This window comes from Aricia agestis, chromosome 5 (assembly GCF_905147365.1).
Source record: "Aricia agestis chromosome 5, ilAriAges1.1, whole genome shotgun sequence".
Lineage (NCBI taxonomy): Eukaryota > Metazoa > Arthropoda > Insecta > Lepidoptera > Lycaenidae > Aricia > Aricia agestis.
The window spans coordinates 15,312,229-15,330,212 of record NC_056410.1 but is presented as its reverse complement, the minus strand read 5'-3'; the positions used below and the strand labels follow the sequence as shown (position 1 = coordinate 15,330,212).

General features: G+C 35.2%; 1 protein-coding gene across 1 annotated transcript in view; it reads left to right on the top strand.

Annotated features, from left to right (window-relative positions):
* Positions 1-17,984, top strand: part of LOC121727233 (tachykinin-like peptides receptor 86C) — a 71,674-nt gene that overhangs the window by 17,941 nt on the left and 35,749 nt on the right. The window contains exons 2-3 of the mRNA XM_042114949.1: positions 9,038-9,233; positions 16,149-16,260. Of these exons, the coding sequence (XP_041970883.1) occupies positions 9,038-9,233; positions 16,149-16,260 (308 nt within the window). The remainder of the gene's footprint in view (positions 1-9,037; positions 9,234-16,148; positions 16,261-17,984) is intronic.

Genomic DNA, 17,984 nt, shown 5'->3' with positions numbered 1-17,984 from the left:
CAAATGGACCCCGAAATCGGAAAATGATTTTTGAAATGAAAATATTTTGGGATGGACACGAAAAAAAAAACCGGCCAAGTGCGTGTCGAGCCACGCGCAATATAGGGTTCCGTAGTACAGCTAGTTTTTGATAATTTTCGTGTTTTACATTACTAACAACATCATCTCAGTTACATTCAAAGGAATTTGAAGTTTAAACGAAAATTTCCTTTGTACTTCTACGAATACAATTTTTTAGTTGATCGACTATTACAATAACTCATGAATATCTTCTTAGCCGTGATAGTTTTCCTTTTAAATTCAGCATATTCCTTACCCCCGTGAATTTTTTCACATTTCCAGAAGCAACCGTTTAGCTGGTAGAAGGGGGGGGACACTAGACTTTAACGATTTGTTCTACTTTAAAACTTAATATTTCACAAATGGATCCCTAAATCAGAAAATTATCTTTGAATACTCATAATATTTTTAAAAAACCTATCCAACGTAGTCTCTGAGAAAAACCGCGGACAGACAGACGGACAGACAGACGGACAGACAGACGGACAGACAGATGGACAGACAGACGGACAGACCGAAACTATAAGGGTTCCTTGTTGACTAGCCGTATAAAAAAGAAAAATAAATAATTTTCTACAAAAAATTGGAACTGACTTCCTTGGCAAAAACAAAATTAATATTCTTATGAATAAACTAAAAAGTCTTACATAATCCTTATTTTATACTAGTGCCTTTTTAGGGTTTCGTACCCAAAGGGTAAGAACGGGACCCTATTACTAAAACTTCGATGTCTGTCTGTCTGTCTCCAGTTTGTATCTCAAGAACGGCTACAGCTAGAAATCTGTAATTTTTACAGATAGTGTATTTCCGTTGCCGCTGTAACAACAAATTCTAAAAAAAAATAATTTTCCCATACAACAAACCTGCTTTTTTGGCCTTTTTTGCTAGATATCAATAATGGCAACAGCTAGGCACTTGAAATGTTCACAAAATACTCAATTGTTTTTATACTTTTATAATTAATAATAAAATTAAAATAAAATGGATAAGTAATCTCATACAAAAAAACCTATTTTTAGCCTATTTTTGGTCTATAATGGTACGGAACCCTTCGAGTTGTGCACGAGTCAAACTCACACTTGGCCGATTTTTACGATTGGACTAATCCTAAACTATTTATTATTATATGTACTCAATCTTCATACATTTTAGAAGTCGGTAAGTAAGTTACAGTTCATTGGAATACTGAATATTGTTACGTGCTTGGGTTCGAGGATTTGGAGAGAAAGACCTGGTGACTCTCTTGAAGACTTTATTAACACTGCACTAAACACTAGGTCACAACACTTAGCACTAAGTCCAAACACAAATCACTAGGTCCAATCACTAAGCACTATCACTGTCCTACTCGTAGGTCGTAGCCAAGTCGCAGGTTTCACTGGTTCACTCACTATTGATCACTCCGAAATCGCCTTGATGAAAGCTCGAAACAAACTGACTTGCCGGACCTGCCTGCGGCTCTTTTTATATGGCGAGACGAATTCCAGAAATTTCCCGATTCACGTAAACAAGTAAACAACCGTGGGAAATTTCTAGGCGGCTCGGGCATGTACCACAATAAAACTGCCGTCCTTGCGATAAGTGCAGTAAGCTGAATTTAATTTAGACCTTATGGACTCAATCATAAGGTCTAAATTCAAACACGCTAACAAATAAAGGGTAAACACGTAAACAAACATTGGACCTTCCTAGAAGGTTCGAGTATGTACTTGCGCACCACGTGTCCGTATACCATGTACCGTAACACTATTGTTTTTAACGAGGAACTCGGCTTCAATTATTTGTTTGAAAATTATTTATTCAAAGGCATATTTCAAATATTGTATACTTGATAGGTTTTTCTTCAACAGTTTAACTTCAGCTATTTTCGATTGCAGTATAACTATACTGAGCAAACCTCACTGAGTCTAAAAAGTAAAAACTTTTGAGTTCTAGCTCAAATTTATTTGGCGGCAGGTAAATAATTACTTACACTAACAGAATTCCATTTGTCGTATAGTAAACATTGCTTGTTATAATAATGGAATATTATGAAATTTGGACCCCTTTGCTTGTTCAAATAATAAAAAAAATCTCTACTTAACCCTTTTTGCTTCGAACCATTTGGAAAAAAAAATATATTTAGATATCTTTACTAGATTGAAAGATAAAACGTTTTTGTCGGTTGGTAACTTTTACCTGCTTCTAAATTTATGTAAATTGTAACCAAACGCCACTTCTATAAAGGCATTAAAATACTTTAAAAATCCGTTGGATTTTTTAAAATATTTCTAACCGCTCGCTTCACCGGACGTGAGGCGCATTGGACCAGTGGCTTCACTTTGGATACTGTAGTACCCAAGATCATTTGTCCGTCGCTTCACCTTGGACACTAGAGTGACCAAGAAGTAGAACGCCGAAAAATATATCTCTCCTGCTTAAACACGTAAAAAATACGTCTAGTACAAACATCCATCCTTTTCTCGCTAAATTTTATCATACTTTTCACCTAGATGTCGCTACGATTCATACAAATGTGAATGACTTATTTCATTTCAAAGTCGGGCGTTCGCCACGAGGCAATTTGTCCACCTATGTGCAATTGTTTTTGTAAAAGAAGTTGTGAAATATCCAAGTAATTGGTAAGTCGAATTATACCTGATAGTGCCTACATGTTCGCTGATAAATTTGTGAACAAAATTCCATTAATACCTGCAAAATCACCCAAGTTTTTTGAAATAAAACTGTACTGCCTTCCGCCTCAGGCAGATGGGTGAACATTTTTTTGTTTTTGCTTAGCTATTTATTATCATTTTGATTAAAGTACAGCATGAATTGGATACTGTAAGAAGCATGGAGACGCTATACATGCTTTTTGTCCTTAAAACTCACATTATAATGTAGGATTACACTTTTTAAATCCAACTGTTCAAAACCTTACTAGTTTGGACACCCCAGTACCCACGATGAATATAAAGTATTTAGCTAAAGCCAGTACGCACTGAGTTCAGAATAATTTGTAGGTACGTAGTATTGAGTTTTGCTTCAAACAATATCACACTTAAGTTGCGTTGTATTTGTTACTTTTTATTATTATCAAAGTCAGTCAGTCAGTCAGTAGAATCTATGTATATGAGAATGTATAAATAATATATGCGCCTGTGTGTGGTAATACTAATATCTAGTTTAAGTAATAATAAGTATTTCTAAATAAAAGTGATTCTTAACAAATAATATTTTTTTACTTTACCTCTTATTTGGAAATTATTTAAAAAAACGTTTAAAAGATTACAAAGAACATGAATAAACTATATTAAAATATATTAAGTAGACATAATACTGTTAAATATAATCATACGATATAATATGCCGCTCGTGGGGACTAGGTGTGCCCTTGGCTTTATGTTTTCATGCACCAAATTATCTATGGACACTACAGTACCCAGTTACGAGAGGACACATTTTAATGATTTTACTCCTTTTTATAATGTTCGTAGGGTATATTTTAGCATTTCTTTGGCTAGAAGATATACTTTAGTTTCCAATAACTTACTTACTAAAGTTGCCATCATATAAAAGTCAACCGTACAGATGTCGTAAAGAAGAGCAATGGCGGAAGCATTCTTTCGAGCAAGCACTGTTACTTTCAGATGTCTTTTTTCTGTTATTATATTATTCTATCAACGATATTTTTACACAGAAATATCAAGAAATGTATCAAGTTTCAGAGATTTCCTATATTTTTTATCTATAAACAGTACCAATAATTCAAGAAGCGATCAAAACGTTACTTTCAAATTTGGTCTGCTACTGCGGGTGAGCGAAACATAGGTCGAAATCAAAACTCCATAATTTAATAAATATATAAAATACGACTTGTTTTTTTACATTATTTATAATAATACATTATTTATAAATATACACATGAGATATATAAAAGACTAAAAACGTGTAGTTCAATGCTACCACATTCGTATTAAATCAATTTAAATCAAGAATGGTGGAAATTTCTATGAATTGTTAACTTTGTACCCTAATAAAAATTATATCGGCAATAATTAAGGCTGAAAAAGTTAATTCATATGTAGCCTTATAAATTGTGAGCAAAATAAATATAAGATCAATCGTGTCTGCTCAAGATTTAGGTCAAAATTTGTTGATTTCGTTGCATTCGCAACGCGGGCACGGCGACTGCCCGTAGACGCGGTGCATTAACGGGCCACAGCGCCTCGCGCCCGGTGTAGCGACTTAAAAATGATCTTGGATACTACAGTATCCAAGGTGAAGCGAGCGGCTAATAACTAATTTTCTACGATTTTTTAAAGAAAAAATGAATCTTTAAACGGCTCTCCTTTAAAAATAGCTATATATATATATATATATATATATATATATATATATTGTAAGAGACCGACTAATTAATTAATTAATTTTATATAAATAAGTTTAATTCAATTACGCGCCATTGTTGTGGCAGAATGTTAAAACTATAAGTATTTAATAAAACCTTTATATCAACCGGGGTGGCGGTCCGGCGAAACCCCGCACACTATCCGAAATATCCTTCCGGCGAGTTCGAGCTCACTCGGCTCAGTACAAAACGAAGAGACAGCGCGGACGTTCGACTGTTTCTGATCAGAAATTTCGGACAATGTGCGGCCGGGCTAAATTGACATGATCTGACCAAAATATGACGTTAGTCTGTCAACTGCCTAGGAATCAATTTCCTCGATGGTACATAATTTAATCAAATCGTATAAGCTTTACAAACAAGTAATTAGCATTCAGCCCACGTTTTTCGTGTATGGAATACGATCAAATTTAATTAAAAATGTATCGTTTTTTAGGGTTCCGTACCCAATGGGGAAAACGGGACCCTATTACTGAGACTTCGATGTCTGTCCGTCTGTCTGTCACCAGGCTGTATCTCAAAAACCCCAATAGCTAGACTTCTGAAATTTTCACTGTTTCTGTTGCCGCTATTAAATATTAAAAATAAAACAAAATTAATATTTAAGGGAGGCTCCCATACAACAAACGTGATTTTTTTGGCCTTTTTTGCTCGTAATAAATATTGGCAACACTTGAATTTTTCACAAAATCCTTAATTATATTATGTGTAATTTAATATTTAATAATAATATTAAATAAAAATTAAGAGAAGCTCCGATACAAAAAACACAAATTTTGGCCAATTTTTGCTCTATAACGGTCGGAATCCTTCGTGCGCGAGTACGACTCGCACTTGGCCGACTTTTTATGATTCCCTTTCATGTAAAATATATGAGTCGCATAACAAAATTTCAATTAATGCTTTCAAATTGATTTGCTCCGTTCTAAAAACAATCGGTGACGAGATTAAATCGTTTACAAAACAAGCTTAAAATGTATAAATTACTACCTAGATGACATCCGCAATTCCGTTGAGCAGATACTCGTGAATTGCGTGGGAACCGTACGTTTTTCCGCGAAAAAAACTATTCTTTGTTCTTTCCCGGGGCTCAAACTGTATCCAACCCATAAAGTTAATATACCTAGCGGAATAGAGCAACAATCTTGAGCTGTCAAACGAAACCGAAATTGGTTTCACCTGTGTGTAAAAATATGTGTACGTATACACTTACATATATATATATATATATATATATATATATACATATATATATATATATATATATATATATATATATATATATATATATATATATATATATAATTGGAATCTCGGAATCGGCTCCAATGATTTTCATGAAATTTAGTATATAGGGGGTTTCGGGGGCGATAAATCGATCTAGCTAGGAATCATTTCTAGAAAATGTCATTTTCATCGGATACCGAGCAAAGCTCGGTTAAATAGCTAGTTAACTTTATGATCCAACCAAGGTAACAGACAGACAGATGCACTTTCGCATTTGTATTATTAGTATGGATTTTATTTTTCCATACAGTATATTTCCTTAAACGTTTTTTAACTAATATTTACAGCTTTCCTGACGTAGGCAGAATTTCACCAACGTATGTTAGTGTTAACAGCTTGTTAAAATATCATATTATCTTCTCTTTCATTTATATGATAAACGAAAGAGATTAAACGTGATACTAATTCGAGCATTAACTTTAACAGTCGTTTAAGCCTTAGCCTGGTGACAAAGGGGCAGACTTAAAGCGAAGTCGTTAAAGTCAAAAGGGTGCTTGACAGTTGACTCATTGGTTATGGAACCATACGCATAACGTATTTGAAACAACATGAGAAAATATATAATTACATTAAGAAATTTAAAAAAACCTCCGCCAAACAACTTTTAAATAATCAAATAATATATTATTTTACTGACTTTAAGTTTAAATAATTCCTAAGTGTAAAGTGATATTTTAGTCCATAATTGTTGTCACGGTGTGTCGGGGGACCGCCAGCAGTGTCTTTTGCATTTAGTATCGCCATGTCCCTGATTGTCTCGATTCGGTTCGCTGTGAACTGACCCTTAAACTATCTATATATCATTAGCGGATACTATAGTTTCTTGATTTCGTAGACACCGTAGCCTGGGGCTACGGCGTAGCACTGACGCGTAGAGCTGTTGTAGCAATACAATAAGGGTTGATTCAGACCGCAACGCGACGCGTAGATGCATTTCAAAATTAGTATGGATTTGACAGATTCGCAAGACGTCTGACGCAATTGAAATCTGTCAAATCCAAACAAATTTAGGTCGCGTCGCACCTCGCCTCGTCACGTTGCGGTCTGAATTGACCCTAAGGGTGAAGCCAAACCAGCGTCCTGCATTCAGTTTCATACAAAAGACCTGTTTGATTCACACGAGCGTAATTTTGTGAGTCATGATTTGTATGAAAAGATATTTACGCGACCGAAATTCTGCGACTCACAACTCACAAATTACGCTCGTTTGGCTTCACTCTAGAACTTGTATTTTACCAACAATTTTAAAATGTCCCCAATTTTATTATTAAAAATAAATAATTTTTAAATTGTTACATCGCTATAATTTTAGAGCTGCAGCAGTAGTACGGTGTCTACGATATCAATGATTATTATAATTATTATTATTTTTTATTTAATTTTGTTTCTTTGTTTGAAGAATAGAGTTTAATCTTTTTAGTATCGAATCACCTACCTTACAGGGGAAAAATATTACGTTACAATGCGTGTAGCACTCGGGGATTGCCGCGGTAAAGCATTTTTTATCAACTGATAAAAGTGAAAGTGCTTGAACTCGCTGAGGCGTTTTATCTGGAAACAGCTCTATTTTGCAGTGGGAAAGTTGTTTCTAACGTCTCTTTTTACCACACAGTGTTACTGATAGTGACATCTCGCTTGCTCAGGCCTCTGTTTCTCTATTCCTCTAGGTATATTAACTTTATGGTAGAGACAGAGACTGAGATCAAAACTATGTTTTTAAATTTTGCATATTGTCATAACAAAACATGCCGCACTGTAAACAATATCTGTAACAACCCATGTAACCATGTTTTTGAGCAAATAAATATGATTATGATTATGATGATGATGATGATGTATATTCAACATTGTCTTTAACTTTTATTTTGACGACCTCTGTGGCTCAGTGGATGGGCTGTCTGTAGCTCAAGCCGGGGGTCGCGGGTTCGAATCCCGCCGACGGAACAAAAAGTTTTCAAAGTTCCTGGGTCATGGATGTGTATCATATAATAAAAATCTTAAATATATGTATAGTATAAAAGTATTAAATATATTTCCGTTGTCTGGTACCCGTAACACAAGTCCTTCAGGTACTTAGCACGGGGCCAGACTGACGTGGTGTGAAGCGTCCATAGATATTATTATTATTATTATTTATTTGGATATCATACAAGTGTGGTTTAGGATGTGTGACAGACGTATAATAAGTGGTGTATTTTAAGCCGGGAGCCGGAGAACCGTCAGGAAAGTCTGTGGACGCCCTTAATTACGGAAAATGACAAACGGCCTCGTTAAACAATAGAGACTTTCTAATTGGTCGCGACCCAAAAAAAGTTCATTTTACTGCCAAGCTATAGCAATCTTGCTACAGGTTAATTAATTTAAAAAAAAATCTATCCACGATGTCTGTCATATGATTATCTTCAGTCATAAATGGCCAGAATAAGAGCTGGCGCGGACTACGACTTTTAGTCGCGCGATTATTTTATTGACCTACACAAATTCAAATAAAATGCCACCTTATGACATAAGCTATAGATTTCATTTCGCTCTACGCCATTGAGTAATTGTTATATATACAGTTGTAACATGTTAATGACCTACTTTATTCACTCTTCAATAAGTATAAATAGGTTTTTTCCTCCTGTAGAGGAATGGTTAAATAAACTAAGGCCACAATTTAAATACTTATATTTCTCTTTTTACATTTGGAAATTGTGTCTATATGTCAGCCTAATACCTCTTAATGCTTTAAACGATGATATACTCCGAATCCCCGAAAAAATTATAGATCCTGTCAAAATGTACAGTTTCTGCGCTATAAATTAAAACAATAAGTTACGGGCAACATCAATCCTTCCAAAAAATGTCGGATTCAAGAGTTATAATTATTTCTGCTTAAATTATATTTCACACCTATCAGGATATATAAAAACGGTCCCTTATACAGTCTGTAACAAAAATAAGTGATAATACGTTAGGGTGTGTACGTGTTCCTTGTAGAGAGTTCACTGTGAAAGTAGCAGCGCTGAAAGACGATTTTTTTTCACTTTTGTATCGGCAAGGGCCCGATCGTCACGAGTTTCCCCATACAAAAGTGAAAAAAAAATTTGGGTCTTTCAGCGCTGCTACTTTCACAGTGAACTCTCTACAAGGAACACGTACACACCCTAAAGTATTATCACTTATTTTTGTTACACCCCGTATAAAGACAATATGTATAAAAATTGTATTCCCTTCGCTCCACGTGCCGTCAATAAAGAAGGTTCTAACACGGACAAAAATTTACTTTTAGCGAATAACCAACATATTTCCTCTCAGGTGTACTACACGTGGGAGATGGACTTCAACAGGAGTTTACTTGGCGCTGCTACCCTGCTGATTCCGAAGAAACCGACCTCTTCACCGGTTTCCGCAACTATGCCAGTATGGGCACACAACTCCTGGGTGTGTGTGTTTGCGGCCATGTTGGCTGTGGCCATTGGGGGAAATGCGATCGTTATCTGGATTGTTACAGGTAATTTTATTCTAATTTCAGTTGCTGATAGACAGCTTTGTTCGCTTATATAATATTAGATGATGCTACAATTCCGTTGCACCTAAATTAGTTTATCGCGCGGGAACCGTACATTTTTCCGGAATAAAAAGTATCCTATGTCCTTTCCCGGGACTCAAAGTATATCAATGCCTAATTTCAGAAAAATCGGTTCAGTTGTTTGGGCGTGAAAAACAAACAAACGGACTCTCACATTTATAATATTAGCAGAAAATTATGGATGATATTATGTGTGTAGATATAAACACACTTATTAAAATCTGTTAGGTTAGGTTAGCCTTTTAGGACTATAGCTTCGACACGTGACCCCGGTCCGGTGGGATAGTAACATGGGCCAAAATCTAAATTATACTGATCAACAAATATATTTAGGGCCTGCTTCACCAGTTATTGATAAGGCTATCCACCAATTAACTTGACATATCAAGTATGGAGAATCTGTCAAAAAAGTTGTGAATAGCCGATAGGCTATGCGGATGACACCGGAACAATATTAGAAAGTGGTGAAACATACCCTAAGCATCCGGCTGCCGGCACTTATTACTTACGGCCGTTCCCAATATTTGATCTATCTCTGGTTTTGCCCTACTAGAGATAGGAATAGCTCACAATTGACATAAAATATATGTCTCTAATGTCTCATGTGAGTTATTCCTATCTCTAGTAGGGCAAAACCAGAGATAGATCAAATATTAGGAATGGCCGTTATTAGTAAGTTGTGAAACAGGCGCTAATATTGTTCCGGTGTCACCCGCGTAGCGTCTGTCAGATAAGTTGTGGTAGCCTATCCAGCACTTATCCGTAAGTGGTAAAACAGGTCCTAAGAAACATTAGGACATGATTTTTTTATTTTCTAGCGACATAGAGGTGTTAGTAAAAAATATACAAGGAAAAGTTACGTAATTTTGGTCAATGTAAAAATGGCCGCAACGTCCCCGAAGTGGGCCATGCATTTGTCTCGACGCGACATGTCTATTATTTGGGGTTTCACTTGGGGATAATATATTTTTTCCTCGATGGGGTTAACCTCTCCTCTCTTTTTAGAACCCGCGCGTGCAAGATTATCAATCATTTCTGAGAAACCCATGATATAACAGGTATAATGCCTAATGCTGTGTATCTCACAGTATATTATTTCATTTTATTTTCGGTGCGGAGTATAAACACAGTAAAAATAACAGAAAGTAGAGTTCTTAGAGAGTTCTCTATAAAAATACACTGAACCGTTCTAATCCAGTTTACGCTAGGTAATAAATATGTAAAATGTAATAATATATCTAATAATAGGTAAAATGACTTTACATGGCACAATAATGCAGGATCACATTGCTGTAAAACTTATATGATTAGATTTCATATTATATCTTCACGACTAAGCTACGCTGCTGCTTACGTATTGCTTATGCCTTGATTACATCTTACACCTATACTAATACCAGTGAAACAGTGCCCTCGGCTGAGTACATCTCTTATAATATATAGGTTCTTCTCGCCGGGTTAGTTCCTGAACCGGTGGTAGGCATCTGTGTAGCCCCGACGTTCAGAGAATATTTGAAAAAAAATATTCTGAATAAAAATTTTTGAGTTTGAGTTGAGTTTGAGTTTATAAAAATGGATTTTTAAATGTGTTAGTCGCGCTTAAACTCGAAAACGGCTGAACGGATTGGGCTGATTTTAGTCTTAAAATATTCGTAGAAGTCCAGGGAAGGTTTTAAAGTGACACGAAGTTCACCGGGACAGCTAGTCTATTATTTAAAAATGGATTTTCAAATGTGTTAGTCGCGCTAAAACTCGGAAACCGTTGGACGGATTGGGCTGATTTTAGTCTTAAAATATTCGTAGAAGTCCAGGGAAGGTTTTAAAGTGACACGAAGTTCACCGGGACAGCTAGTCTATATATTATATAAAAATGGATTTTCAAATGTGTTAGTCGCGCTAAAACTCGAAAACGGCTGAAGGGATTAGGCTGATTTTAGACTTAAAATGTTCGTAGAAGTCCAGGGAAGGGTTTAAAGATGAGAAATAATGAAAAAGTTGCGAGTTATATGCCAATAACGACAATTTAATTTTCCCCATACAAAATGTTCTTACCTGTTTGTTACGAAGATTCGGTATTTTTGGCATATTAACACGTAGATCTAAATAAAATAAGGGTTTTGAATCGACAACATATATCCATAATAGCCGAATTATCACGTATTTGTAAAAATAAAAACACTATGATGACACTTTCCAAATTCAATTTGACACAAAAACAAATATTTTTTATCAAATACCCACATTTTCTAACAAGTATGCTTTAATTGACATTTCGATAGACTATAGAACAAGGAATACTTCTTCTTTTGAATTGCTCCTGCGTGAATCGCCTACCTAAGAGTGTGATGACGGAGACAATATACCACTAAAATAACCCTTAGGGTGGTTTGCACCATAACTGTAACTTAAACTATAACTACAACGCAAAATCTTTGGTTAAAGTCAATAATGGACGCCTTATTTAACGATAACCATAACCGCTCAAACTTATATTGAAAAGTTTTCGTGAAAATAATAATTATTGTAACCGTAATGAATAATAATCGTAACCATGGCGCACAGTTTTGTTATAGCAAATATTTTTCCTGTAGATTTTTACGGATAAGTCATTCATTTTTTATACTCTCAACTCCATTAACTGTAGCCTTAACAAAAGAAAAAAACGCAAATTCAGACATCTGTCAAATTCTGTGGGCAAAGTTAAGGTAAAAGTTAAGTTAGCCATAACTGTAAATATAACCACGCCTCTGGTGCAACCCACTCTTAAATTTTTTTCGACTTTATTAATCAATCAAGACATGTGGTAAGAGATTCCATGTGTTTTGTTTACTTTCGAGTCATAATTGGTACACTTTCGAAACACGCACGACGTCATTTCAATTTATTTAGGTAAGACAAGACGCGGCACGTTCGTGACTGCGCTCGATGCAGACTAAACAACAGACGGCCCAATTGGGCCGTATTTGAAGCTTCACAACGCGCGCGGCAGTAACATATCTGGTTTGAGTATTTCATCATTGTAATTTAACCTACACATTTTGTTACTTTTCGAACGTTTGATTTCGACGGAGGGTGCTTTGCTCTCCGATATCTTCTTTTTTAAGAGTGATAAGTAATTTAAGTGAAAATAATAGCGAAATTATTTTAACCGCTACACATTTAGTTTTCGAGTGATATTTGTATTCTATGCGTGGGCTTGGGCCTCCGAGCCCTCCTTTCCTGAAAATAGTTGCTTAAAACTAAATTGCGTCGCGTCGGAAGTGTTGCGTTTTTGTTTCATGTTTTAAGAAAATACTAAGTTATTGATTTGATGTGAATAATTCAAGAAAAACAACACATTCAGTTTTCGCGTGAGGTTTGATTACTATGCGGGGGGCTTCGCCCCCCGAGTCCCCCTACTTGGAGGCTCCGCTCCCCCTTGCCCCCGCTCCAAGAGTCGGTTGCTTAAAACAAAATGTCGTCGTGTGTTGCATTATAAATCTCATTTTTGAGAAACGGTCATTGTCTGATGATAATTCTTATCGAAAAAGAGTCAAATCTGATGAATATTCATATCAAAACTGATCATCCTATTTGTAAAAACTCACATAATTAGTAAAAATATTATTGTTTAGTGAAACAAAGTTCAGCGGGTCATCTAGTCTTATATATAAAAATGGATTTTTAAATGTGTTAGTCGCGCTAAAACTCGAAAACGGCTGAACGGACTGGGCTGATTTTAGTCTTAAAATATTCGTAGAAGTCCAGGGAAGGTTTTAAAGTGACACGAAGTTCACCGGGACAGCTAGTCCATAATAAACATACTATAGGGCTTGGCCGAGTGCACTGTCTCGTCAATCTATTCTGACTGACAGAATATGAGATCTTTTCACCTGAGAACTTTCCGACGATCGTGCATCGGGAGACAGAAGTGTAATCAAGCGCTTATGCGTTGATGAGGAAACAGCTCTAATTATTATTATTGACAAAGTTTCGGTAATATTCACAACTAACATAGCAGAAATTGTTTCCTTAATACACAATGAATAATTATAATATAGTTGAATTCAGCGCCTTGAAGGTTTTAGTGTTAATATTTCAAAATAATTAGAATACAGTTAATTAATATTAACGTAAAAATATGAAGTAAGTTACATTTAATAAAGCCTGATTCGTTACAAAATTGACACAGCAAGCTAAAGTAATTAAATTGCAATGTGTCCGGAATTTTTTTAAACATCCCAAACAGGGCGCTAAATAAATTTTCGCTTCAAAAGAGAACGAAACACGTTATGATTGTCAGAGCAACAAAGTTACAATAGTGTATTCAATGAATTAATAACATGAACATTATTACTGTTCTTTGCATTAGTTTTAGTATTAAAATTATTTAAAATATAAATTATTTCTGAGATTATTTTTAATGACTTTCAAAAAATATTAATTAATTTCAGCTCTGTCTGTTTTTTGAATTTGTGTGAGTTTCTCCTCAATTTTTTTGCTTGGCTTATCATTATTAGTATTATTAAGTATGTAATTAATTTTTATATTAAAGATAAAATGTGATGTTAATAATAGCCAGCAACTTAATATATATTAAAATATGAAAATAATATATGACTGTATAGACTATAGTGTATAATATGAACGAACAGTAGCTTTTAATGAAATTCGTATTTAATCACAGTGCGCTAAGTTTCGTTATGTTGTTTGTTCAACAAACAAAATAATGAACAAAATATTTTCATACTAAAGCGAGATCCGCTGAAAGTTTATAAAGTAATAAAATACGCGAAAGTTTTTCTGTCTGTTACCTCTTATTTTTGATCTAATAAACTAATAACAATAAACTTCGTTTAGTTGCGGGTCCATGTTGGATGCGAGTTGCAGGAGATCGGTCATCTTGGCGTTCATTGAGAGAGGCCTATGTCCAGTAGTGGACGACTATAGGCTGATATGATGAATAATTCGGACTAGATAAAAACTTGATAATTTGTGTTCTAAAAATAAAAGGATAGTCTTTTATACCTGCAAAATATAATATCATCTCCCGCCTATCTCCCGCACATAATCCGTGTACGTGTACAGTCACGGAGCTAATACCAAGAGGAGGTGTTGTAATCAAGTTTCCTTATGAAACGACGCGTGACAATTTGCGGGGTGAGGGGGTGTCAAGCTCCGCCCACTTCTCAATATTTCATCAAAGACTTCTATTTAAACTGGAAGTCTTTGTATTTCATCTATCGGCTAAAAGCAAAACTACTAGCTTAGGTCGATGTTGATGTTACTACGTAGTTCAACTATCTTATACTAGATGTCGTTTTGTCTTGAATATTAAGGGACGTACTACGGCCCTGGATATTTTTTACGTTTCAAATAGTTATCATAGGTGACGACAGATGGCGGTTTATAAGTAATAAAATAATAAAAGCTATATAATCACGGTTTTAGCTATTAAATGTGTTTAAGACTAAGTGTATAACGGTTTTCAGTATTCAAGTATGATTATTGTAATAAACTTATGCAAAATTATACGCATTTACGTCTGTATTATCTTTCAAAGGTTAGGCCACCTAGTGTCAAGTAGTATAATTAACGCTGAAAGCTGAAATGTTCTAGAACAAACTATATTTAAATTACATTTAAAATTATTTCCAAATGAAATGTGATGGTATTTATATTACATTTTAAACTTTCGCGTTGCATTATAATTAACCTTTTTAATCGGGACCTAACGCGACTTATTTAAGTAGTAATGCTACTACGAGTACATACTTTTTCTCGACGTTTCGGCCGTGTTGCAACGGCCGTGGTCACGAGGGGACTCTCGACGTTTCGGCCGTTGCAACACGAAACGACGATTTTTACATACATACTTTTTCTCGACGTTTCGGCCTAAACGTCGAGAAAAAGTATGTACTTGTAGTAGCATTACTACTTAAATAAGTCGCGTTAAGTCCCGATTAAAAAGGTTAATTATAATGCAACGCGAAAGTTTAAAATGTAATATAAATACCATCACATTTCATTTGGAAATAATTTTAAATGTAATTTAAATATAAACGTTCTAGAACATTTCAGCTTTCAGCGTTAATTATACTACTTGACACTAGGTGGCCTAACCTTTGAAAGATAATACAGACGTAAATGCGTATAATTTTGCATAAGTTTATTACAATAATCATACTTGAATACTGAAAACCGTTATACACTTAGGTATTTATATTATCAGAACGTCTGTCTGAGTGTTTTCGACATTGTAAAACACAATACTTCATCCTTTCCTTGTTAAATACGCAGAAAACACCAATTTATTGGGAGTCTCGTTACGTGTGAACCTGACAAACGCTGAAAGTGTGCTGACTTAAGCCCCGCCCACAATGATGACGTCAGGACCTAGTTGAAAATCACAGTGCACAGTTGCTTAGGCCAGCTCCTCTTTGTATGAGCTCCGTGTGTACAGTCACAAGCGACATTAAGTACACTGCAAAAATGTTTGCTATAAGTAATTTTAAGTTTTATTTTTTTAAGTTTGTTAGTTTAATAATAATAATTAGTATTATCTCCTGGCTTGTTAAAATTTCTTAGTTTTCTTTCTTAGTTCTTAATTCTTAGTTTCTTTGTTAGGCTCAATTTCCACCGCTGCGTAAAGGAACGGAATGGAAGCGTCGATTTCGCCTCATGCGAGAAAATTGACATCATCCAATTTTTCGCTCGTATCCAATGTTGACATAAAGTTCATTGTGTGTTTCGTTGACAGTCAAAGTCCCCTTCATTCCATTCCGCGCCGGTATAAATTGAGCCTCAGTGTTCTTTCCTAATTCTTACTTTTAAATTAATGAAATCTTTTTGTTGTAGCACATCGTCGGATGCGAACAGTGACCAACTACTTCCTTGTTAACCTGTCTTTCGCTGACCTGATGATGGCATCGCTCAACTGCTTGTTCAACTTCATCTACATGCTACACAGGTGAGGCAAATTAGCCTTCAAAGTTACTAAGGGTGGGTAGCACCAGAGGTAGTTAAGGTTATCGTCAAATATGGCGTTCATTATTGACTTTAACCAGAGATTTGACATTAATTTGATTTATAGATTTATAGTTAAAGTAGGTTGGTACAACCCACCCTAAGCATAACAAAGTAACTTAAAAGTTACTAACTGGCGCACTGAGAGAAATTTAATGATGATTAAATTTTATGAAGATATTGACAGATATGGATTTTATGTCAAAATCTTCATTCAATTACAGTTAAATAGTCGTCTCTGAGTGCGGCAGTAAGTTAAATACTCGTACCAGCTGGGATAATGTTACTCTTTCAAAATTATCGTCGTTGAAGTGTCAGTACCTCCAGGGTTGATTCAGACTGCAACGCGACGCGTAGATGCATTTCTAAATTAGTATGGATTTGACAGATTCGCAAGACATCTGACGCAATTGAAATCTGTCAAATCCATACAAATTTAGAAATGCATCTACGCGTCGCGTTGCGGTCTGAACTGACCGTAACTGTGGGTGTTTATTTTGTTTCACATGAGAAGGAAAAAGCAATAAACTATTTAGGTTTTCATATAATTTTTAAATAAATATTTTATAATACTAGAGATCGCCCAATGGTCGAAATTCGACCTTAGTTTCAACGACATTAGGACTACTACCTACATTTTGTAAAAAAATATTATATCTTTTTCAACTCTTGTCTCTGAGACTCAGCTGATCTCAGACTGGCCGTGTAAGCGTTGTTTAATATATATGTGATATGTCAGATTTAATAAAAAAAAAAACTATAATCCATTTTCAATTTGTCACCTTGTTGTCAACAGACTTCAACCATAAATAAAAGAGTACAATTCGTATGTATAGGCTTGTCACTCAAAAATCTGTAATTGTTAATATATTGTTTAATTTGTTAAAAAATGTATGATAAAAGCATAATTTCAAAATAATATTACCTCGATGCACTCCTTCAGCATAATTAAAAATATGACTGTGCAAAATTTCATTCACCTACGTTTCCCCATTTTTCATCAAAAGGGATACAAAGTTTTTAGCTCACGTATTAATATATTATTATATATAAATATCACGTATTCTTGTAAAACCGTCAATTAGGAGATATTGATCTTGCAGATAATTTCTTTAAAATGTTAGGAGGTAAGTATAATAAATAGCTAGGTATAACCAGATCAGACAGAACTAAGGGTCAATTCCGGTCGCAACGCGACGCGTCGATGCATTTCTTAAAAGGCCCATTCACTGCAGTCCTGCCGTGAATGGGCCCTTTAAATTTGTATGGATTTGACAGATTTGCAAGAGGTCTCACGCTCACGAAATCTGTCAATTCAGTACAAATTTTGAAATGCTACACGTCGCGTTGCGTTCTGAATTGACCCAAAGGTGTAACTCGACTTCGAACAATTAGTATTAACGGTTTGTACGTACGTCGTACATACTACGTCAAACGTATCGAGATCTCTTCTGAGTCGCCCTACTCGTTAGTTCTGTTAATTGTGGTATAACCATGGGTGTAAAAACCGGCTATGCATGACACGTGACGTGACACGTGGCAGCACACCCTTTTGTGTCTTTGATTTCATAACATTACACTCTTATGGTAAGCTTATAAGCCGCTTACTTTACACTAGCTAAGATGTAGCCCCGGATTTATAAGTAGGCCGTTATAGGCCACGGCATA